The 24,696-nt window shown below is 43.6% G+C and overlaps 1 protein-coding gene across 1 annotated transcript; it reads left to right on the forward strand.

The window, feature by feature from the left end:
* Positions 1–1,195: 1,195 nt before the first annotated feature.
* Positions 1,196–23,196, forward strand: LOC129559291 (zinc finger protein 177). The gene is made up of 7 exons (XM_055430897.2): positions 1,196–1,397; positions 6,010–6,100; positions 9,735–9,823; positions 10,432–10,558; positions 11,993–12,076; positions 13,759–13,841; positions 14,571–23,196. Exons 3-7 carry the CDS (start codon positions 9,776–9,778, stop codon positions 14,823–14,825), a joined length of 597 nt encoding a protein of 198 aa, XP_055286872.2. The 5' UTR covers positions 1,196–1,397; positions 6,010–6,100; positions 9,735–9,775; the 3' UTR covers positions 14,826–23,196.
* Positions 23,197–24,696: the final 1,500 nt, after the last annotated feature.

The raw sequence follows: 24,696 nt of genomic DNA on the forward strand, positions 1-24,696 counted from the left end.
CATCACCACTTCAGTGGACATGAACTTGGGCAACCTCCAGTGAGACAGCGAAGGAAAGGGAAGCCTGGTGTGCTGCCAGTCCATGGGGTTGCAAAGAGTCAGTTACGACTGAGCGACTGAACAAGTCTCAAGATTCATATACAAATGTAAGACAAGTTCTTCCTAGGTGGCGCTAGTGGTAAAGAAACCAGCTGCCAACGCAGGAGACTTAAGAGTTGCGGGTTCAAACCCTGAGTGGGGCTGGCGGAGGGCATGGCAATCCACTCCACATCCAATCCATGAGAATCTCATGCAGAGAGGAGCCTGACTGGCTACACAGTCCATAGGGTCGCAACGAATCGGACACTACTGAAGTTACTTAACACACAGGTTCAAAGATAATAATAGAAATAAAAAACTGAAGAGGTCGTCCTATTAGTTATCCACTGCTGCATAACAAACCAACGGCAAACTTGGTATCCCTTTGTGAAAGGAGGTACTAAGGAGTTGCTAGAGCTGGGAGAAAAGCATTCTCAGAGACTCCCACAGCCTGGCGGCTCCCAGGTGTGCACGAGGACAGATCCAACCGACTTCAGTGGCCCTGGTCCCCCGCCCCGCCCCAGCCTCCCGCCCGGCCCGCCCCCAAGATCCCTATTGGAGCCTGTCCCGCGGGGCCCAACGGCTCCAGTGAGAGGATACTGGGACTCCCCGGCCCCGAGGCTAGAAGATGCTGTGGTCGCCGCTTTCGCCGCCTCAGGTGCTACTAGGTCGGCCCCCGACTCTTCCCCATTCTGAGGAAATGAAGTGGGCGTCTCTGGAGCGGCCATCCTTATCGAAACCGCGCCACTGTTTTCCTAGCGATCTGCCTCCAGCACCGAGTAGGTCCGTGTGCGGCCCCGCCTCTTGGGGGACGGGGATTCGGCGAGGGCGAGGAGAGGGTGCTTGTGGGGTGGGGTCTGGGTAAGGGCCTGGCGATGGGGCTCGAGAGGCCGGTGACGGTGCTCACGGAGCGGGGTCCTGAAAAGGACGGGAAGATGAGCCTCTGGGGGCGGGGTCTAGGCGGGGGCTGGGGCATAGGGTCCAAGGGGCGGGGTCTGGGCGGGGAGACCGGGCTCTGGGGGCGGGGGTCTAGGCGTGGGCGTGGAATTCTGGGGGCGGGGTCTGGAAGAGGGTGTGGCCTTATGCCTCCGGAGGCGGGGATTCGAGCGACTGGGAATCCAGCTGGCGTTGACTTTCCGTCCTCGTGTCGTTCGGTTCTCGTGATCTGGCCGTTTCGTCCGTTTTTTCAGCAGAGGCGCCGGTGAAAAAATTTTTTTGTGTGTGCCGGTGAAATTTAATCAAGGAGTCCTTTTCTGCCATCCTTGTACAAGATAATTTTATTTGTACAAGAGACTTTTGCTTTCGTGAGCGGCATTGAGGTGAGGTTAAGATAAACTCTTTTTCAGCTTTTATTTATGTTTGACAAATTTGTTTGGAAAAATAATTTCAGGATTCTAGGGTGAGTGTAAATAAGCAAGTGTAATAAAGAAAACGAAGAAGGAAAAGTGAAAACGTAAATACAGGTCTTAACGAGTTGACTCACTGGAAAAGACTGATGCTGGGAGGGACTGGGGGCAGGAGGAGAAGGGGACGACAGAGAATGAGATGGCTGGGTGGCATCACCGACTCGATGGACATGAGTTTGAGTGAACTCCGGGGGTTGGTGGTGGACAGGGAGGCCTGGCGTGCTGTGATTCATGGGGTCGCAAAGAGTCGGACACGGCTGAGCGACTGAACTGAACTGAACTAACTGAAAGTAAGATTATTCAGTTCTTTACATCCAGAGTCAGCTCCAACTTTCCTCCAGTGGCTGTGATCGCTGCTGAGTTTAAAAATATAGGGATCTCTTAATGTTGATATTATTAAAAGGGATTTTGGTGTCGTATATTTGTAGTGAAAGCATGGCAAGAATCCAAAATGAAATTCATGAGATTGTATTTCATAAAAACAAAAGCGTTATTCAGTAAAAGGGAGGAAGCAGCTTTCTTAATATTAGTAGAAGAAAATCGAATTTAGTAGCCTTAAATGAGATGTGTTTTGACCAAATGAGTTTTTTTTTCAGTGAAGTTAAAAACTCATGGGTGAGAAATTGGAGGAAAAATGATTCTGGAGGAAATTCAGCAACACGGGTTCCTTGTTTCTGAAAATACTTCTCACACCTTGTTGTTCAGTCTCTAAGTTGTGTCTGACTTTGCGACCCCATTGCCTGCCTTACCTTTTCTTAAATAACATGAGTGGTTTATATCGTGGACAGGCATTTAAATTAATTCCAGTGTTAATATTTGTACTGTATCTATTATTGGATGTGTGCACCTTCTCAGTCTAGCTGTAACTGAACATTGTCCAGGGCACTCAACAAAACTCACTGGGTGCTGAGTGTGAGCCAAACCTAAGTCAATGCATGGGCACCAGAAAAATAAAAAATGCACAGTGCTGTCTCCACCTAGTAGGTTATTTAGAGGAGAAACAGATGTGAAACTGATATGAGGGCCTATAATGGACAGATGAGCTTAATTATATGGACAAGCAGGGAAGGAGGCTTGATATTAGGAAGCACTGATATTTAAGAACTGAACGATAAGTAGGACAGAGCTGGGCAGAGACTGTGGAAGAAGGGGGTCTGAGAGGTGGAAGAAAGTTCAGAATCCCAGAAGCAGGACAGAGCCTAATGTATTGCTTGAATGAAGGAAAGAGAGACCTGACCTGGAAGGGCAGAGAGTGATGTGAAAAGGAGGCAGTGTTACCTGAAATGTGGGTTCACCTCTTGATGGGTGTCTAGCCAAATGACATACCCAAGCCAAAGAGCAGGAGAGGTAAGGATTTATTGCTTGCATCAAGTAAGGAGGACACTGGGATCTTTCCCAAAGCAATGACTTCTTGAACAGCAAAATTGGGGTAGTTTTAAGCTAAGGGTACGTTCATACTTGTGAAGGGGGTTGAGCAGAAGAGAATTCAGCATGGAATTGGGGTAGGGTTTGCCATTTAGTTATCTTCTTTCTCTCGTTGTTTGTGGAGGCAATCTCATGCCTGCTACTTTCTGGATAAGAGTTCTAACTGTAGAGAGAGGCTAGAAGGAATCATTTGTGTTATATATAGAAAGGGGAAGTGAATATTTCTAAAAGAAACTGTGGTGTGCTTTTCAAAGTAGATATTGTAGTTTAAAACAGAAACAAACTGAAAATGTTACATGCCATGTATCTTTTGTTCTATGCCGAGTTGAAACGTCTTTTTGCATGGTAGTGTAATTTTTTTAATAAAGAAAATCTATTTATTTATTTTAATAGTTTATTTATGTATTCTTTGGCTGCACTAGTTCTTAGTTGCAGCATACGGAATCTAGTTCCCCCAACCAGAAACGGATTCAGTCTGCCTTCATTGGGAGCAACGAGTCTTAGCCACTGGACCACCAGGAAAGTCCCTAGTGTTATTTTCTTTAAACAATTAGCCAAAATACATTTTATTTCAGCTAAGCTTGCCTGATGGCTCAGACAGTAAAGAATCTGCCTGCAATGCGGGACATGTGGGTTTGATCCCTGGATTGGGAAGATCCCCTGGAGAAGGGAATGGCTACCCACTCCAGTATTCCTGCCTGGAGAATTCCATGGACAGAGGAGCCTGGTGGGGCTACAGTCCATGGGGTCACAAAGAGTTGGACACAACTGAGGGACTAACACTTTCACTTTTCACAACTTCCATAAAGTAGGAATAGTGGAGGGAATATTTATATTATTGAAATAAACTGAATATGAAAAAATTAAAGTAATTCAGGAAACTAGAGTAAAAATATCAACATTTCCCTTCATGTTTCCCCTGCCAAATGCCCATGAAACAGTGTTGTGCTCTTCTCCAGAGTTACCTGTCTCAGTAGCCTTTGCCGTTTTTTTTTTACAAATTGTAGTAAATTATATATAACATAAAATTTTCCTTTTAACTTTTTTTTTTTTTACGTAAACCATTTTTCAAAAAGTCTTTATTGAATTTGTTACAATATTGCTTCTGTCTTTTGGGTTTTTGGCCCCAAGGCATATGGGATCTTTTTTTTTCTTTATTTTTAAAAAAAAATTTATTGGAGGCTAATTACTTTACAATATTATATTGGTTGGTTTTGCCATACATTGACACGAATCTGCCCCGGTATACATGTGTTCCCCTTCTTGAACCCCCCTCCCACCTCCCGCCTCCCCATATCCTCCCTCTGGGTCATCCCCGTGCACCAGCCCTGAGCATCCTGTGTCATGCGTCGAACCTGGACTAGTGATACGTTTCACATATGATAATATACATGTTTCAATGCCATTCTCCCAAATCATCCCACCCTCACCCTCTCCCACAGAGTCCCAAAGACTGTTCTATACACCTGTGTCTCTTTTGCTGTCTCGTATACAGGGTTAAAGTTACCATCTTTCTAAATTCCATATATATGCGTTAGTATACTGTATTGGTGTTTTTCTTTCTGGCTTACTTCACTCTGTATAATAGGCTCCAATTTCATCCACCTCATTAGAACTGATTCAAAAGTATTCTTTTTAATGGCTGAATAATACTCCATTGTATATATGTACTAAAGCTTTCTTATCCATTTGTCTGCAGATGGACATCTAGGTTGCTTCCATGTCCTCGCTATTATAAACAGTGCTGCAATGAACACTGGAGTAGATGTGTTTCTTTCAATTCTGGTTTCCTCCCAGAATATTGGAAATAAAAGCAAAAATAAACAAATGGGACCTAATTAAAATTAAAAGCTTCTGCACAGCAAAGGAAACTATAAGCAAGGTGAAAAGACAGCCTTCATAATGGGAGAAAATAATAGCAAATGAAACAACTGACAAAGAATTAATCTCCAAAATATACAAGCAGCTCCTGCAGCTCAATTCCAGAAAAATAAATGACCCAATCAAAAACTGGGCCAAAGAACTAAACAGACATTTCTCCAAAGAAGACATAAAGATGGCTAACAAACACATGAAAAAATGCTCAACATCCCTCATAATCAGAGAAACGCAAATCAAAACCACAATGAGATACCATTTCACACCAGTCAGAATGGCTGCTATCCAAATGCAATAAATGCTGGAGAGGGTGTGGAGAAAAGGGAACCCTCTTACACTGTTGGTGGGAATGCAAACTAGTACAGCCACTATGGAGAACAGCGTGGAGATTCCTCAGAAAACTGGAAGTAGAACTGCCATATGACCCAGCAATCGCACTCCTGGGCATACACACCGAGGAAACCAGAATTGAAAGAAACACATATGGGATCTTATTAGCTCCCACCCAGGGATCCATTCCTCACCCCCTGCATTGGAAGGTGAAGTCTTTATCACTGGACCAGCAGGGAAATCCCAATTTTTAACCTTTTTTGGGGGTACTTTTCAGTAGCATTAAGTATATTCACATTGTTGTGCAGTCAGCATCACCATCCATCTCCAGAACTTTTTCATTTTCCCAAGTGGAAACTGTACCCATTGAACAGTAACTCCCCAGAACCCTAACTTCCAGACCCTGGCACCCTCTGTTCTGCTTTCTTTCTCTGTGAAGTTGACCCTTACCTATGTACCTCAGATAAGTGGGATCATATGATATCCGTCCTTTTGTGTCCAGCTTATTTCACTTAACATAATATTTTACAAATTCTTCCATGTTGTAGCATGTGTCAGAATTTCATTCCTTTATAAGGCTGGGTGGTTTCCCTGAGAGCTCAGTTGGTAAAGAATCCACCTGCAATGCAGGAGACCCCAATTCAATTCCTGGATAGGGAAGATCCACTGGAGAAGGGATAGGCTACCCACTCCAGTATGGTTGGGCTTCCCTTGTGGCTCATCTGGTAAAGAATCTGCTTGCAGTATGGGAGACCTGGGTTCAGTCCCTGGGTTGGGAAGATCTCCTGGAGGAGAGAAAAGCTTCCTACTCCAGTATTCTGGCCTAGAGAATTTCATGGGGTTGCAAAGAGTTGGACACGACTGAAAGACTTTTACTTTTCATATTCCACAGACAGAGAAGCCTGGCGGGCTACAGTCCATAGGGTTGCAAAGAGTTGGACACGACTGAGAAATTAACACACAAGGCTGAATAATATTCCATTGTAAGTATATACATGTTACTTATCCATTTGTCTGTTGATGGACATGGGGACTTTTTCTACCTTTCCTCTATTGTGGATGATGCAGCTCTGAATATTCATGTGCACATATCTGTTTGAGTCTCTGTTTTAAGTTCTTTTGGATGCGTATACACATCCAAAAGAAAGGAAAAACTCGAATTGCTGGGTCTGTGTTGAGGTAGTTCTGTGATTTGGTTTTTGAGGAACCGTCACACTTTTCAACAGTAGCTGGACATTTCACTTTCCTACCAGCAATGCATAAGTGTTCCAGTTTCTCCGCACCCTCTCCAACAATTGTTAGTTTTTTTCTTTTGATAAGAGCCATCCTACTGTGTATGAAGTGATGTCTCGTTATTTATTTATTTTTTCGCCCCACCAGCCTGTGGGATCTTAGTTCCCTGACCTGGGATCCAACCCATGCCCCCTAGAAGCATGGAATCTTAGCCACCAGACTGCCAGGAAAGTCCCTCAATATGGTTCATGTTTGCATTTCCCTAATGATTAGTGATGTCAAGCATCTTTTTGTGTGCTTATTGGCCATTTATGTATTTTCTTTGGAGAAGTATTCATTGAAGACTTTTTCCTCACAGTCATTTTTAACACATACATATATTTTATAAGCTTCCCAGAGCATACACATATATTATAGATTATGTAAACGTATTTAATACTTCAAGATCTTTGTCAGTTTTTTGGTTTTAAAAGCCATAATCATATCCCACATACAAATATCTGGTCATTCGTTAGCCCCTTGCTATTCTCTAATGGATATTTTGGTTAGTTCCAGTTTTTACCCATTATAAACAGTTTGTACAATAGTAAACAAGCTTGAATACACACACGCATCTATTTATTTGTCTATATCTGCATAGTTGCCAAGGTTTCTCTTAGCTATAATCCCAAAGGTTGCTAGTTGAAGGCATGGGGATATTTAAAATTTTTATACACATAAATTTGAATTATCCCCAGCACAGTCCCAACTGCCACGGGCCCCTGGTCATCTTTGTCATCTGTGGCAAAGACAGTTTTTTCTACTGGGTACTGAGGGCAGGTGGCTGCCTGAACCTGGAGCCCTGGGGTACTTCCTGAACCAGGGGCACTTCCCTGGTGGTCCAGTGGCTAAGACTCCATGCTTCCAATGCAGGGGGTCCGGGTTTGATCCCTGGTCAGGGAACTAGACCCCACATGCTGCAACTTAGAGCCAGCATAGACCCTCCCCAACCCCCAAGAAAAGAGACATCCCCTGAAGCCCTCTCTCAGCCTACTGGTCCACCACATTTTGAAATTATTCTCCCCAGCCCTTGTCACTCCCACAAGCCTAAGAACAGGCCTTGATATCCCTCTTACAAAAACAAAAACAAAATGCCCTCTGCTGTATCAAGCCTCTCTCTGAGGGAGTCTGCCTTGTAGGGGTGGCCCTGCCCCAAGAGGAAATTTCCTTTACCTTCCTGAAACCTCCGGCTAACCCTCCTCTTTTGCCAAGGAGTGGGGAGAGCATAGTCAGAATGAATAAATGCCCCTCATCCTCTGTCCTCCCAAATTCACTAGTGCCTGAGCTTTCTGGGGTGTATGTGTGGTGTCTGACTCTGAGACCCCATCCATGGGATTCTTCAGGCAAGAACCTTGGAGTGGGTTGCCATTACCTTCTCCAGCGGATCTTCCCAACCCAGAGATTGAACCCAAATCTCTTGCATCTCCGGATTCTTTACCACTGTGCCACCTGGGATAACCCTTTTAAATTTGATGGGAAAATATGCCATTTGTTAAATCTGTAAAATACACTATGCATATGTGTGTGTAAAGTATATTTGATATATACATATTAATATACAAAATACATATATTTTTGCCTCTGCCAAACCTCACCTTGAACAAACTTGCTTCTCCTCCATCTTTCCCTCTCAAGTAGTGGTCATCTCTTAGCCAATGTAAGGAGAGACTTGCTGTAGGCTGAAACCTCCCATCCTAGGGTCAGACTTTTTTTTTCTTTTTGGCTGCACAATGCAGCATGTGGGATTTTTGTTCCCCAAACAGGGATTGAACTTGTGCCCCCTGCATTGGAAGTCTGGAGTCTTAACCACAGGGCTGCCAGGGAAATCCCAGGTCAGGCTTTCTTTGATAGGAAAGAATAAACAAGGCTGAGAAATGGGATGACTGGTAGGGTGGTAGGGTAGTTTGTCAGGGCAGACAGCTGGTTTCCAGGTTCATGGGTAGGTCAAAGTTCAGTGACCCAGGAGAGTTGGGGGTTGGGGGGTGGGGAGAAGCCTGACTGAAGCTTGGTGAAGTTTTGTCCAGGCTGTTCAAGGGGGACAGACAGTTCAGCTACTCATTCACATGACAGATATTGGGAATTCGGATAGCCTCTGCTTGCCTTTGTCCTAGGTAAACAGAGGGGTCATCCTTGGGTCTTACCTGAGTTGTGTGGGGAAGGGTGTTTCATTGCAGGTCACAAAGGATTGGAGGGGCACTGAGCTAGTCATGGGGTATAAAGGGTATAAGTCCCTTTGTCCTGGTCTTTTATTATTATTTATTTACTTTTGACTGCACTGGGTCTCTGTTGCTATGAAGTGCTTTTCTCTAGTTGGGGGCGAGTGGCGGTGCGGGGGCGGCGGGGTGGCTACTCTCAGTTACATTGCATGGGCATCTCATTGCCATGGCTTCTCCTGTTGTGGAGCATGGGCTTAGTTGCCCTGCAGCGTGTGGAATCTTCCGGGACCAGGGATCAAACCCGTGTCCCCTGCATTGGCAGGAGGACTCTTAACCACTGGACCACCAGGGAAGTCCATCCTTTGCTCTGGTCTTGACTCAGCTCCTGGTTGCTCTGCTCCTTCAGTTTTCCTCCCCAGACACTCCAATCACCAAGCTCCAGCCACTCCCACACAGGCTTTCTTCCCCCTTGAGCCCCCTCCCAGAGCTAGTTCGTGCCCTGGCCAGTATTTTGAGACCCTCTTCCTCCAGGACTTCCAAAGGCCAGGGTGAGGTGAGAGTGGAGCCCTGGGAGCCCCTGGGTCCCAGGATCAGTGCTTTTTAGGGTTTTGGATATTTGGGGGATAATATTGTATTATTCCTTGTTTCCTTCCTTCCCCCCTCCCTCCCATCCTTATTTTTTTTGGCTGTGCCTGACCAAGGATAGAACCCTGGCCCCCTGCACTGGGAGTGCAGGGTCTTAACCCCTGGACTACCAGGGACATCCCGTTCCTTTTTCTTTCTTTTCCCCCTTGTTAAGTGGCTTGTGGGATCTTAGTTCCCCTACCAGGGATTGAACCTGGGCGCTTGGCAGTAAAAGCCTGGAGTCCTAGCCACTGGATCGCCAGGGCATTCCCCTCCTTGTTTTTGCTTTATAAACTTGGACAATCGACTTGCAAAACTGTTCTGAAACTTGATTACCCACACTAGTCATGCGAAATTACTAGGCTTCCCCTGGGTGACAAGGTCCATAGGCCTCTTTTCTAATTGTGAGAGAGGCAGGGCCTCCCTGGCCTTTTAGGAAAGCCTGTAGGTAGGTGGGTGAGCTTGCCTTCGCTTCATTCAGGGTCCTGTGAAGCAGTGTCCTGACTTGGGTGGAGTGGAATCTAGCCTTGGACTGTTTTCTCATGGCATCTCCCTTGTCCACTAGCTGTGCCTGCTGAGGACGCCACCTGTCACCAGAAGGGGAACATGGAGGAGGAAGCAATGGCTGCAGAGCTGCCAACGGCCTGGTCAGAGGTAACTGGAAATCCCCCTCCATCCAACGTGGTGTTTCCCTTCCCTGAGGGTGAGTGGCCTGGAGCCCCAGTGGCCACCCACCGTCCCTACTCTTCCTCTAATGGTGGTGAAGGAGCTTCCCAGAGAATGCTGGCATTGCCTCAGTATTTATGAACTTTTCTCAGTATAGTCACTTCTGGGCTGTGACAGAAAACCAAGAAAATCTATGAGACCACTTTGTCTCAGGAACTCTTGGGAACATTACTCATTCATTTATCTAAATTAAAACAAAATTAAAATTTATCACCATTTATTTATTTAAAAAATAATTCTTATTAGAGTATAGTTGCTTTAACTCATTCATTTACCAGGTATTCTTCCAGGACCTTGGGGATCTCAGGGCTGGGTGTTACCTCACTGAGGGGACCCAGGCAGGATGGGTTCACAGACTAGCTGGAGAGGAGTTCAACTGTGTGTTGAAGAATTAACAGATCGGTGGGGCTACATGGGGCTGCTGAGGTCAAGTTCACCTTTCTGTCTGAACTTCCCAAGCCTCAGTCATCTGGCTCCATCTTCCTGATGCCCTGGCCTCCTGGGACACTGATAGAGATGAGCCTGTGATGTTTCAGGACCCAGTGACCTTCCAGGAAGTGTTGGTGGACTTTTCCCAGGAGAAGTGGGCCCAGCTGGCCCCCGCTCAAAAAATCCTGTACCAAGACGTGATGCTGGAGAACTACAGGAACCTGACTTCTGTGGGTGAGTGTGGTTGGCCACCTCTCTTTGTTAGTAGATTTTGTTTGTTTTTGTTTTTCAGAGCTATCAGTGGTTTAATGATGGGGGAGTTTAACACGTCTGAAGCAAGGTCCTGGAGCAACACCCCACCATATGTATACAATGGGCAGGATGTCATTCATAGATTTTGTTTTTTTTAAAGCAGATTTATTATTTTTAAAAATTATTTATTTATTTAGGCTGGGTCTTTGTTTCTACATGTGGGTTTTCTGTAGTTTCAGCGAGCGGGGGCTACTCTTCATTGCACTTCACAGGCTTCTTGTTGTGGTGGCATCTCTTGTTGCAGAGCACAGGCTCTAGGGTGCAAGGACTCAGTAGTTGTAGCGCACAGGCTTAGTTGCCCCTCAGCATGTAGAATTTTCCTGGAGCAGGGATCAAACCCATGTCCCATGCATTGGCAGGTGGATTCTTATCCACTGTACCACCAGGGAAGTGCCATTTATAGCTTTTTGCTGCAAACCTCTCTGAAGCACCTGCTGTGTTGCAGGAACTATTTTTGCTCTTGGGAGGAGCATGTGCCCCATCCTTAAGAAGTGACATTGTAGGGACGCAGTCCAGTGATTAGGGCTCGACACTTCCCCTCTGGAAGGGGAATAGGTTTGATCCTTGGTTGGGGAACTAAGCTCCTGCAAGCTTTGCAGCATAGCCAAAAAAAAAAAAAAAAAAAAAAGTGATTGTGTAGAATGGGGGTGAGCACTCTTTTTGTTAAGGGGCCAGGGAGTAAATATTTTCAGCTCAGTGGACCCTGGGTCTCTGCTGCAACTGCTGAATGCTGCCATTATGCTGCTGAAGCCACTGCAGATGGATACAAACAAATAGGCAGGGCTGTGTTCCAATACAACTTGACTTACAGAAGCAGGTGGCTAATGCCTGGGCTGCCTGCAGTCACTAGCCCCTAGTCTCCTGTCTTCCTTTTGAGAGTAAAGATTTATGCATTATATCAATCTGATTTTCTTCATGATTGGAAGCTTTCATGCCCCTTATGTGTGTCTCTGAGCTTGGGTCTGAGGATCCCTGATCCCTGGAGGGCATGATGTGAGATAGAGTTTTGGGTCTTGGGTTATCATGTTGCGCTTCCCAGCTGCCTCAGTGGTGAAGAATCTGTTTGCTAATGCAAGAGATGCAGGTTTGATCCCTCGTCTGGGAAGATCCCCGGAGAAGGAAATGGCAACCCACTCCAGTATTCCTGCCTGGGAAATCCCATGGACAGAGAAGACTGATGGGCTACAATCCATGGGGTCACAAAGAGTGGGACATGAGTGAGCGACTGAACAACAGCCATCATTGTGTTACTGTTCATGGGGCCACACATGCTGAAACAGTTGGCCCTAGCCTGGGCGGAGTTTCCGTGTCGACCCTGCACACACCCCACCTCATGCGTCTTTCCGCACGTGCCAGGGTATCATCTCTGCAAGCCCCGCCTGCTCACCCAGGAGGAGCTGAGAACCCGGAAGGGGAGACTTCTCCAAGACACCTGTGCAGGTGAGCCCTGGGGAAAAGAAGCCCCTGTACAGAGTTTCTCAAAGGTCATTTTTGTCTGAGAAATTGTGTCCAGCCATTTGGGGTGAATTTCCTCTTGAAATTTCTGCTTTCCTTCCTCTCCTTCCCTTCTCTCTTTTCTCTCCCACTTTTTTGCCAATTCACAATGTTGGATACATTTCAGATGTACAGCAGAGTGATTCGGTCATACACATATGTTGTTTTAGTCGCTAAATCATGGCCACCTCTTTGTGACCCATGGACTTAGTCCACCAGCCATATGTGTATTAATATATATGTATATAGGGTGAAGGAAATGGCAACCCACTCCAGTGTTCTTGCCTGGAGAATCCCAGGGACAGGGGAGCCTAGTGGGCTTCCGTCTATGGGGTCACACAGAGTTGGACATGACTGAAGTGACTTAGCAGCAGCAGCATATAGGGTGAAGAAAGCTGATCACCGAAGAATTGATGCTTTTGAACTGTGGTGTTGGAGAAGACTCTTGAGAGTCCCTTGTACTGCAAGGAGATCCAACCAGTCCATTCTAAAGGAGATCAATCCTGGGTGTTCATTGGAAGGACTGATGCTGAAGCTGAAACTCCAATACTTTGGCCACCTCATGCGACGAGTTGACTCACTGGAAAAGACTCTGATGCTGGGAGGGATTGGGGGCAGGAGGAGACGGGGACGACAGAGAATGAGATGGCTGGATGACATCACCGACTCGATGGACATGAGTTTGAGTGCACTCCAGGAGTTGGTGATGGACAGGGAGGCCTGGCGTGCTGTGATTCATGGAGTTGCGGAGAGTCGGACACGACTGAGCAACTGAACTGAACTGAACTGAACTGGTATAGGGTGTCCCTGGGGGCTCAGTGGTAGAGTTCTATCCCTGGGTTGGGAAGATCCCCTGGAGAGAGAAATGACAACCCACTCCAGTATTCTTGCCTGGGAAGTCCCATGGACAGAGGAGCATGCTGGGCTACATAGTCCATAGGGTCTCAAAGAGTTGGACATGACTTAGCGACTAAACAGCAACAACATTTATGTATATATATATATATATATATATATCTTTTTTTTTGTTTGATTCTTTTCCATTGTAGGTTATTACAAGATTTGAACATAATCCTTGCTATTTCTACCACTTTTGCTCTAAGAATAAGCTCTGTCCTGCTTTCTCTTTTTTTTAAATTCATTTTTATTGGAGTATAGTTGATTTACAATGCTGTGTTAGTTTTAGGTGTTCAGCAATACCTAACTAGTTATGCATACACATATATCCATTCTTTCTTAAAGTTCTTTTCCCATATAGGCCATTACAGAGTACTGGGTACTGCTTCCTCTTTCCAGAACATTCCCAGGTGTGCTATTTGCCCATTTTTCTCTGTCCTCAAAGTTTGCTTGCCCTCTTTTAGACTATTAACAGTTGTCTCATTCTTAACAAAATTGTTCCCTGGCCTGTCACTTGCCATTTTCACCCCTTGTTTGAGCCCTTGTCAAATTCTATACCTTGTGGAAATCCCAAGTCTGTCTTTAACTGCTGGTGCATTCTTCCCTGTCACATTGACTGAGAAGAGTCAGTATATGAAAGAAAAACTCCATGGGCCTGTGTTAGTTGTTTTGTTTTATCTAACCATTTATTTCTCCATGAACTTAAACATTTTTTATTCTGATCATTTCAGACCAGAATTCTCAGCTTAAAACCAAAGAGGCCATGGCTGAGAGGAATCAAGTTTGGGAAAAACCATTTACTGGCAGGAAAGGGGTAAGGCTCATGAGGGCTCATTGCTGGTTCTCTGCAAGAGAAAATTGCCATGAGACTGACACACAGCCCCAAAACCTGGGGAGACATGAGGGGCCAGTAGCCTTCACCTAAGATAAGAAATGTCTCAGGAGAGAGTCTTGGGGTGCCATGAATTTGGGTAATATCCTAAACTGATTTCAACAGTGATTCATAGAGAGATAGACCCCACAAGTAAGCAGGTCCATAAATATGACTTAGAATTGAATTTTTGTTATACGTAACTATCAGAAAAAAGAAAAGTCTGTACATAAGAAGTCTTATGAATGCAGCCATGATGGAACCTTATGGTAGAGCATTCCCTGTATTTACCTGGTGGCTCAGATGGTAAAGAATCTGCCTGCAAGGCAGGTGACCCAGGTTCAATACCTGGGTTGGGAACATCCCCTGGAGAAGGGAATGGCTCCCACTCCAGTATTCTTGCCTGGAGAATTCCATGGACAGAGGAGCCTGGCGGGGCTACAGTCCATGGGGTCACAAAGAGTTAGACCTGACTAAACACTTCCACTTCATTCTCTCTACTAAATTTGAACTCAGACAGGGCAGAAGCAGTGCACGTGCTCTGAAAATGGTAGCGATTTCTAAGGTAGGAATTTGCTTTCTTTATACCACACACTTCGTATGGGGGAGAATTCCCATGAGTGCAATGAAAGTGAGAAAGCCTTTAGTTACTGCTTATCTCTTCATTGACAGGCACCAACTCAACCTCGAAAGAAGTCCCATGAACACAGTCTGTGTGGAAAAGCCATCAGAAGGAATCGTGATCTGACTACGAAGAGGAATTACACAGGCGCAAAATGCGATGAACCTAAAGAATGTGGGGAAGCATTTAATTATCCTTCCTTCCTTGGGGTCCATGTGCGATCACACGCTGGTGAGAAAACCTACAAATGTTCTCAGTGTGGGAAGGCTTTCAGTTGCAGTTCCTCTCTCGGACCGCACGCGTGAACTCATCCTGGAGAGGAACTGTGTAAGTGTAGCTAGTGTGGGCAGATCTTCAGCTCTACCTTGAGCCTCACTGTACCCAAGAGGATGCACACTTGGGAGAAGCTGTATGAATGCAGTGACTGTGGGAAGGCCTTTGTCAGGAGCAGAGACCTGACAGTGCATAAGAGAGTGCACACGGGGGAGAAACGCCCAGCGCAGTGACTGCGGCAAAACCTCTAGCAGAAAGTTCTTTCTGATGGCACACATGAGAACCAGTACTGGGTAGAAGCCCTACCCATTCAGAAAAGCCTTCCATAGAAACTCTAAGGTGACTGCCCACAAGAGGCTCCATGCAAGAGGGAAGATGTAGCAGTGCAATGGCTGTCAGGAGCTTTCCAGTCATCATTCATCACATAGGAAACACGTGAGGATGCACACTGAAGACAAGTCTGGGAGTGGAAGCAGAGAAAGGCTCATTGATCCCACAGGAGAGCAACTCTGTGAATAGCTTTGGTATGGGGGGAAGCCTGCTGGGGCTTAAACTACTGCACAAGGAAATTCAGAGTGGCAGAGAAAACATATAAATGTGAAGAATGTGGGCTTGCTTTTATTAGGTCCTATCTTGAAGCTGGAAATCTAGCTCATTAATTTTCAGTCTGTGTTTTTGAATTTAAGTAGTTAAGGCCATAGATATCCTGCTAAATACCCCATTTGGCTACATTACATGTGTGTGTGCTCAGTCATGAAGCCGTGTCTGACTCTTTGCCACACTAGGACTGTAGCCCTCCAGGCTCCCCTGTTCATGGGATTTTCCAGGCAAAAATACTGGAGTGGATTTCTATTTCCTCCTCCAGGGGATCTTCCTGACCCAGGGCTCAAACCTGTGTCTCCTGCATTGGCAGGTAGAGTCTTCACCACTGAGTCACCAGTTGAACCCGCACATGGGTTTTGAGCTAAGGTTTTTGAAACTTTGGTTTCGTTCTAAGTATCATCTGATATATCTATTAGATCTGTTTTAACTCACAGCGTCACTTTACTTTTTAAGCCTATCAAAATACTACTTCACTTGAATTTCATCCAAACTCTCTCCTTCCCTGCAATCCTCTAATATCCCTGTCTTCCGTGGTTTGGTGGGACACCCAGTGGTTCCTCAGGTATGTTGTTTCCTTTGTAACAAGTTGGTAAATCCGACTTTGTCAGCCTATAGGTTTTGGTCTGGTGGTCTTTGGCTGATTTGTGTTGGGACAATAATATGTAGTCACGAATATACTCTACCAGTAATGAGAATATATTTAGATTCTCGTCTTCTAAAATGTTCCTAAAATACCCTTCTAAAATGTCTTCTAAGATGTTTTCTTATCCATTGTTGATTTTTATTTATGGTGTCAGGTTTTGTTGTTCAGTCGCTAAGTCGAACGTAATTTCTGTTCAAAGTTGGGAGAAGAACTCCAGGAAATGGAATTTTGTGCTGATTGTTGAACAACATTTTTTTAAACATCTCTGTTCATTTTATATCCCCTATTTCCGAGACCAAAGAAAGAAATCTTTAAATGTATTTTTCATGCAGGCAGCTGTTTCTTTGAATCTCTCTCTGGAGAATGATGTTTAATTTTATAATTGTCTGAAAACTTACCTTGCATGTAAAATGCACCATTTTAAATGTACAGGTTGATGAAATTTGACCAGTGTGTAAACCCCTATAATCACCACCCGAATTATGATATAAAACATTACCATCTTCCCAGAAAGAATAACATTGATTTTGCCCATCATTAACAAAGCTGTAAACTGTGGAAATGAAAATGCTTTTATGTTCCATAACAAAAGCAGCAATTAAAAAAAAATTCCCTGGTGGAAATTTCCAGTGGGTAGGACTCCATGCTTTACTGCAGGAGGTGCATGTTGTATCCTTATTTGGGGAACTTAAGATCCCACAAGCTGCCTAGCGGCAGAAAACAACAAAAACCCTCAAAAAACAACATGATTTTAAGCCTGGCAGTTTAACCTGAGCAGACAGCCTAGAAGCTGATTGCCTCATCACGCATGCCCACATCACACGACGTGATAGGCCAGTGTCCTTCTCGGTGCCCTAATCAGGAGCTTTGTACACGCCTCTAAACACCTTAAAGCAGTTGCATTGGGGGTTAATTTGCAGGGCAGATTTACTGTTTTAGGTTAGGCCAGTCTGATGTATTTCTTTCTCAGCCCTCCAAAACAGTACGGTTTTTAAAAATTGTATATTTAAATTTATTTATTTGGCTGTGCCAAATCTTCGTTGTGATACGTGTGATCTAGTTCCCCAACCAGGGATCAAACCCAGGCTCCCTGCACTGGGAGCACAGAGTCTTAACCCTGGACCATCAGGGTAGTCTCCCGTACACACACTAGTTTAACTCTTTGTATTATGTGCATATTTCTAAACCCACACTTTAAGGTAGGGGTCTGCAAACGTTTTTGGTAAGTGGGGAGATATTAAATATTCTTGATTTGGTGGGCCAGATGATCTCTGTTACAACTACTCAGCTCTACCATGTGGCACAAAAGTGGCCACAGAAAATACATAAATAAACAGGTGTGGCTGTGCACCATCAAAACTATCTATACAAAAACAGAAGCTAGGCTGGCTTATCCTTATTTTAAGGCAGAGGTTGCATTAAGAAAGTGGAAAAAGGAGACTCGTGCTTTCGAAAAGCACTGCACCTTATTGGCTTTTTATTAAAAAAACAAACACACACATGCAGAACTTTGAAGTGTGGACACTGGATCCTCAGTATGTAAGAAATTGGGAATTTCCTGACGGTCCAGTGGTTAGGACTTGGCGCTTTCACTGCGGTGATTCTGCGTTCAGTCCCTGGTTGGAGAACTAAGATCCCACAAGCTGAGAGGCCTGGCCAAAAGTTAGAAATATTAATAAAAATTAATTTCGATTGACAAATGTGATCTTGAGGGAAAAGAGAAACTAGGAAATGCAGCTTCCAAAGTTCAGAGAACACACATTGCTGGTGGGAACCTGAAATGGTGTTGGTCGTAACAGAAAACCACTTGACCCCCAAGAGAAATCAAAAGCTGTCCAAAGACTTGCACACAAGTATTCATAACATATGTCATGCTAGCTGAAAAGAGAAAACCCAAAATTTCCCTTTGGGGAACTGGATAATGGATGAATAAAAATATAGTTAACTATACAATGAAATATTATTTGGCCATAGAAATAAATGAAGTTTTTTTTTTCCCTTTCAATTTTTTAACTGTGCCATGCCATGCAGCATGTAGGATCTTAGTTCCCCAACTGGGGATAGAATTTCTGCAGTGGAAGCTTGGTGTCTTAACCACTTGACCACCAGGGAGGTCACAGAAAGGAATAAACCTCACGAAACATGCTCAGTGAGTGAAACCAGTCACAAAGGACCACAGACTGTATTATCCCATTTATGTGACATATCCAGATTAGGCAGAGAAGCCATAGAAAGAGAAAGTAGGTCCATTTTTGCCTGGGCTGGTGGGGAGAACACGATTAACTATGCAGGCATGAGGGATCTTACTGGGGTAATGGAAATGTTCTAAAACTGGTTCATGCTGATAGTTGCACAATGTGATACGTTGACTAAAAATCATTTGAGCTGTACATTTCAAATGTGTGAGTTTTATGGTATGTAAGTGATACCCCAGTAAAGTTTTAAAAGGTTCTTCCATTGTACATTCATTTTGGTAAACATAGCTACCGTCTTTACCATGGCAGGATAAACCCATAATATTCAATTTTTGAAGTCATCCTTGTAATTGTGTCATTCCTCAGAGAGGACAGTCACTGTCTGTTTTCTGAAATGCTGGCATTCCATTGTTAATGAATCTTTTTTGGACTGAATGAATGATCTAAAGAGTGCAACACTCTTTAACTCATTTATTGGGGTTCAGTTGGGGGTATTTCTCTTGGTCGTGGCATCTTCTCCTTCAGGATCTTCTTCCTTTTAACGCATAGCTTCCATGCTGCACTTTTAAATTTGGTTCTTTTCCTTGTGTTATTTAGAAGTCTTTTTGGACTTTCTGTGAGAAATGGCATGGTTTTCTTTCCTAGAATCTGAATACTTCACACTGTATTTCTGGAGAAGACCTAGAGGTATATGTATCTTGCTGGTCCTCAGAGAGTTCTTTTTGTTGATTCTGTTCATAGCAAATTTGATACACTCCTGTCTAATAACTGATGGGTAGATCGTTGTGGGGATTTCTACAGATAATCATATCTACATATACAGAGAGATTTAATTTGCTCCTTTTAAATTCTTCCCACTTTCTTATGCTCTTGTTGCCTATCTCTGGCAGGGGCTTTTGAATCATATTAATTAGAAGGGGCCTTCTGCACCCTGGTCTTCTTCCTGATCTTAAGGGGCATTGTATTCCTATTGTATCAGAGTGTTGTCTGCTGTTACATTTTGGTGGATGACTTTATCAGGATGAGAAAGTTGCCTTCTCTTCCTAGGGCATTAGTGTTCTTTCTTATGAACAGGCATTGCACTTTTTTTTTTTTTTTTACCAAAATCAGATGTCTGTTCTGCATCTCGTGAGATGATAGTATTTGTTCATTGATGTATTTCAAAACCCCTGGGACAAGGGTAGAACTCATAGCAGGCGCTCAATAAGTATTTGTTGAATGAATGAATGAATACAGGTGGCTTTTTTTTTTTTTTTAACATGTCTGTGTGGTAAATGGCTTGAATTGACTCCTCTACTGTGCTATTAACCTTGCATTCCTGGGTAACTCTGCCCTCTCATATCTACCACACAGCACTGTTCCTAGTTTGCTAGCTAGGATTTTTGCATCTTTGAGTGACACCAGATTGCAAATTTTCCTTTGTCATGCTGTTCTTGGGATATGCCAGCCTCATAAAGTTAGTTGGGGAAATTCCCTCAAAGTCCATGCCTTCACTCACCAACTACCAACTTTTCTTTTGGAAAACTGTTTTATGTTTCCCTCCTCATCTATGTCCGACTTGTGACCCCATGGGCTGTATAGCCTGTCAGGCTCCTCTGTCTGTGGGATTTTCCAGGCAAGAATACTGGAGTGGGTAGCCATTCCCTTCTCCAGTGGATCTTCCCCACCCAGGGATTGAACTGGGGTCTCCTGTGTTACAGGTAGATTCTTTACCATCTGAACCACCAGGGAAGCCCCCTTTCTTTTTTTAATGGGTGAGCCATTGTAAACATAAGACTTCGTTAGCATTTATTCCAAGAACCAGGTTATTGTCAAACATAGAAAGATCTTCCCTACTTCCAGGCTGACCTGCCACAGTTTCATGGACGTTGGGTAGAGACACCAGATTTCTGGGTCAGAGACCAAGGGCTTTATTAACAGTGCAGGAGGCAACAGATGCTTCACGTTCCTGTTGATTCTCCTTGACTCCAAAGTTGCACAGGGATGATGTGAAATGACCCATGTGGCTGCTACACATGAAGTCAGTTTGTGTCACAGCTCAGGAACCCCAGGGTTTTAATGAGCTGTAAACAAATCTGCCCATCTTTGCCCAGGAGGGAGACTTTAACTTTATGACACTGTACTGCAAACATACCTGCCCTCGCTCTGAGGATGTCTGCTCTATAAACATCCTCAAGGACACAGTCCAGAACAGAGCAAGACATGTGGAAATGTGAGTTATCCCATGGAGAACTATCTCCCAATGGACATTTCCTCTATAATCAAAAATATAATGAATACACATATGAAATTCAACATGGGTAAAATGTTAGAGCACAGAACCTCTAATCAAATTTCTCCCCACAAATATCCTTTCTTGAGGATTCAAAATATAATTTAATTTTTCAAGTTATTTTTTAAAAAAACCTTGGGAACTCCTTGGTGGTCCACTGTTTAGGGCTCTGCATTCTCTGCCAATGGGCCTGCTGGGTTCAATCCCTGGTCTGGGAACTAAGATTCCACAAGCTGCGAGATGCAGCCGAAAAAAAAAGCAAAAAACTTACATAACAAATCCTGGGAAAATAGACAATTAAATATAGCCTTCTAACAAAAGTGACTTTATTCAACCCAGAAGAATCAGGTAAGACAGGAACTGGATGCCCACACAGAAAACTGTTAATTTTTTTTTTTTTTTATAGAAGTTATAAAAGTCCTCATGAGCATCCATCCTTCTATGTCACACATAAGGACAAGTAGAGAACGGTCGTGTTAGTATAATGGCTATGGATGGGCCTTCAGATGGGACCTTCACTTGTTATTCACATTTTGAGAGAGGGGCTCTGTCAATGTTATGAATGTGGCTTTGACTTTATGCTACATTCTTTTTTTAAAAAAATTATTGAAGTAAAGATGATTTACGATGTTGTGTTAGTTTCAGGTGTACAGCAAAGTGATTCAGTTATATGTGCCTGTATATATTGTTTCCAGATTCTTTTCCCTTCTAGACATAGTTCCCAATGCTGCATTTTTTACATGGACCCTGAATTCATTAGTTTCTTGGCTTTTCCTTGCATAATATAAATATGCAAGGCCACATATATCACTCTAAATGCCTTCCAACTTATTCAACAAGTTGTGGAAGGTGATCTTTTTACTTATTGGTGGCTCAGTTCTAAATACCGTCTTATTTCCATTTTGACAGCCCCTTAGACACATGGGTTATTCAGGAATATGTCTTCTAGATGCGGTGCTAGGGTTTCTCGGTCACCTTGTTTTTCATTTCCATTCTAGTTGTTTGTGATTGGAGCCAGTGACCTGTAGGATGTGGAATCTTTGGCATCTGTTGGGACTTTATGGGCCCAGTGTAGCACACATTGCTCTGTGTCCACTGTTCCCACTTCCTACTATCACAACCTGGGTTTTGCTCAACTTGTTAAATGTTAGTAAAACAAAAAACAGAAAACCCAGCTTGCTCTCTCCGTCTTTCTTTTCTTTTTAAAAAATTATTTATCATTGGATGTGCTAGGTCTCTGTTGCTGCATACAGGCTTTCTGTAGCTGGGGTGAGCAGGGGCTACTTTTATGCACAGGCCTCTCATTGTGCTGGCTTCTCTTGTTGTGGAGCACAGGCTCTAGGTGCACGGGCTTCAGTTGTGGTGCAGAGGCCCAGTTGCTCTGCTGCGTATGGGATCTTCCTGGGCTAGGGATCAAACCCATGTCTCCTGCATTGGCAGGCAGATTCTTATCCACTGAGCCACCAGGAAAGTCCCTCCCCATCTTTCTTGAAGGAATGCCTCACAGCCCTGGCGCATGGCAGAGAGGCAGAGCCACCGGTGTGATTTCTAGGAAAGCCGTTGAAAAGGGGACAGTCCCATGTTTGTTATCTTACTTTCTTTCTCCTTGGTCCTTCCTCCTTCTTTCTGCCTGGAAGGTAAATACAATGCCAGGGGTTGGAAGAAGGTAACCAGTAGGCAGAAGCCACAGGCAAAGATGGCACTGCTGGAACACAAGGCTTCCTTGCTTCTCAGCAATTTCTCTGAGTAGCTGTACTGACACTGAACTGCTTATCTCTAGACTCATGGTACATGAGAAAAAGAAATATTCCTTTTTTTTTTTTTAAGTCTCCACTGTAGTTTCATGATGGGAGAGCTATCAAGAATTTTTTCTTTATTTCTCTTAGGAGTTTTAGAAACTTTTTTTATTTGACTGCATTGGGTTTTAGTTGCAGCACACAGGATCATTGTTTCATCATGTGGGGTCTTTTGTTCCAGCACATGGGCTTCTATCTAGTTGTGGCCCACAGGCTTAATTGCTCCACAGCATGTGGGATCTTAGTTCCCCGACCAGGGATTGAACCCTCATTCCCCTGTGCTGCAACATGGATTCTAACCACTGGACCACCAGGGAAGTCCTCCCTTTCAGAAATGTTTATTACTCCCAGCTGAGTACAGTGTCTGCTGATATGGTAGCCATGAGAACTCCCATCTTCGGTATCCACCTAGTGGGCTAATTTTGCTAGTGGCCCTGGTTGCTGCCCTGCCCAGAACCTACCTCTGGGGTTGTGGTAAGACTGCTCCTGGCAGTGACTAAGCCTGGCAGGAGTAATAGTACCAGCCGGCCCCTGTGGGTCATAGGGCTCTTCCACTGATGGCCATGGTTCAAGAACCAGCCCCCACCCCCACAACTGGTCTGGCCCAAACTTGGCTAGACTGTTCCTCTGTCTGGGACTGTCCTGACCCAGCCTTCCGCCACCCTTCTCTGTTCCTTCGGACTGGACTTGACAACAGATAACAGAATATCAATGGGAGTCATTGATAAACTTGTCAAAGCTGATTCTGTGACCTGCTGTCCACAAAAGCCTGATTGAAATGGGTTCAGAAGAAACTAGGAGAAAAACTGGAGACAGCAAGGAGAAAGATTTTTTTAGGTCTATTTTGTTCAATATTATTATCCATAAAGCCATGCCAGTTTTCTGCCAGATAGTTCTCCCTCCTTCTCATTTAAGCCTTCTGTGTACTTTAGATGTGTCTCTTGTAAAAAGGATGTAGCTGGATCCTAACCCCTGTGCCAGTCCACTCTGAAAGTATCTTTCAATGTGTAAATCCATCTAGTTTTTTTATTGTGATTTCTAATATATTAGGTTAACTTCTGCCACCTCATAGTTATGATTTCTATTCATATTTCTTTTAAAAAATGGCAATAGAGAAGATTTGATGAAAATGTATAGGTACAGTTAAAAAAAAAAACAATAAACTTGAGGTGGTTTAGTCATTAAGTCATGTCTGACTCTTGCAACCACATGGGCTGCAGTCCTCCAGGCTCCTCTGTCCATAGGACTCTCCAGGCAAGAATGCTGGAGTGGGTTGCCATTTCCTTCCCCAGGGTAATAGTATATATCCCCCGCCAAAAGAAGAAAAAAGAATGCAAGGTGAAATACAGATGTCTGTACCTGAGTTAATCATATTGTCAATATTCTTATCTCAATAATGAATTACAGTTATGTAAGACATTGTCATTAGGAGATGCTGGACAAAGAGTCCGTGGGACCCCAGTACTATTTTTGTAACTTCTTGTGATTCTTAAATTATTCAAAATAAAACATGACTAAAAATTGAGAAAGGAACAACACTACCTAAATGAATAGCGTGTTAATACATTCCTACTTTTGCTCACTCGTTTTTGAGATGTATTTAAGTCACATGAAACTATAATTTATTTAATTGTTACATAGGGATCTTTTGTATGAATGTACACAACTTATCCAGTCTACAGTGGATGGGCCTCTCTGGGTAGTTTGTAGCTTTTATCCATTATTAATAAAGTTGCCATAAACATTCTTGTACACCTCCCATGAACTCACTGGGTATAGAATATTTATGTTCAGATTTCTTTTGTATTTTATGTAAAATGTGTCTCATTGCTGATTAGTAATGAGAATGGGCATCTTTTTATATTTATTGGCTCTTGTGAGTTTCCCTTTGGAAATTACCTTTACATGTTTTTGCTAATTTCTCTCTCTCTGTATCTTTGTCATTTCTCTATGATGTTTAGGGGTGTGATATCTCCTTTGCCAATTCTTTTTTCATTGTAAATGTCCCTCTTTCTTTATGGTGTCTTGATGAACAGTGATTCTGAACTTTAATGTGTTAGTTTTTGAGTCTCATTTAAGAAATCCTTTCCAAAACTCAATTCTAAATATGTTCAACTTCACTGTCTTTTTCAGCTTTTGATGTTTGGTTTCACATTTAAATTCTCAATCAACCTGAAATTGACTTTTGTTTGTGACAGAGTATGACAAGTTTATTGCTAATGGTTTCAGATTCCACAGTGCAACTAATCTTTAATAAATAAATGACCACTTGTTAATACTGGTACTGTATCAAAGAAGACTTTTCAATTATCTGAAAAGGCTATAAAAATACTCCCCCTTTTCCATCTGTGTATCTGTATGTAGCTGAATTTCTTCACCTACTTCAATCAAAAG

The sequence above is a fragment of the Moschus berezovskii genome, chromosome 8 (genome assembly GCF_049115385.1).
Source record: "Moschus berezovskii isolate FMDL1 chromosome 8, NW_MosBer_1.0, whole genome shotgun sequence".
NCBI classification, from domain to species: domain Eukaryota; kingdom Metazoa; phylum Chordata; class Mammalia; order Artiodactyla; family Moschidae; genus Moschus; species Moschus berezovskii.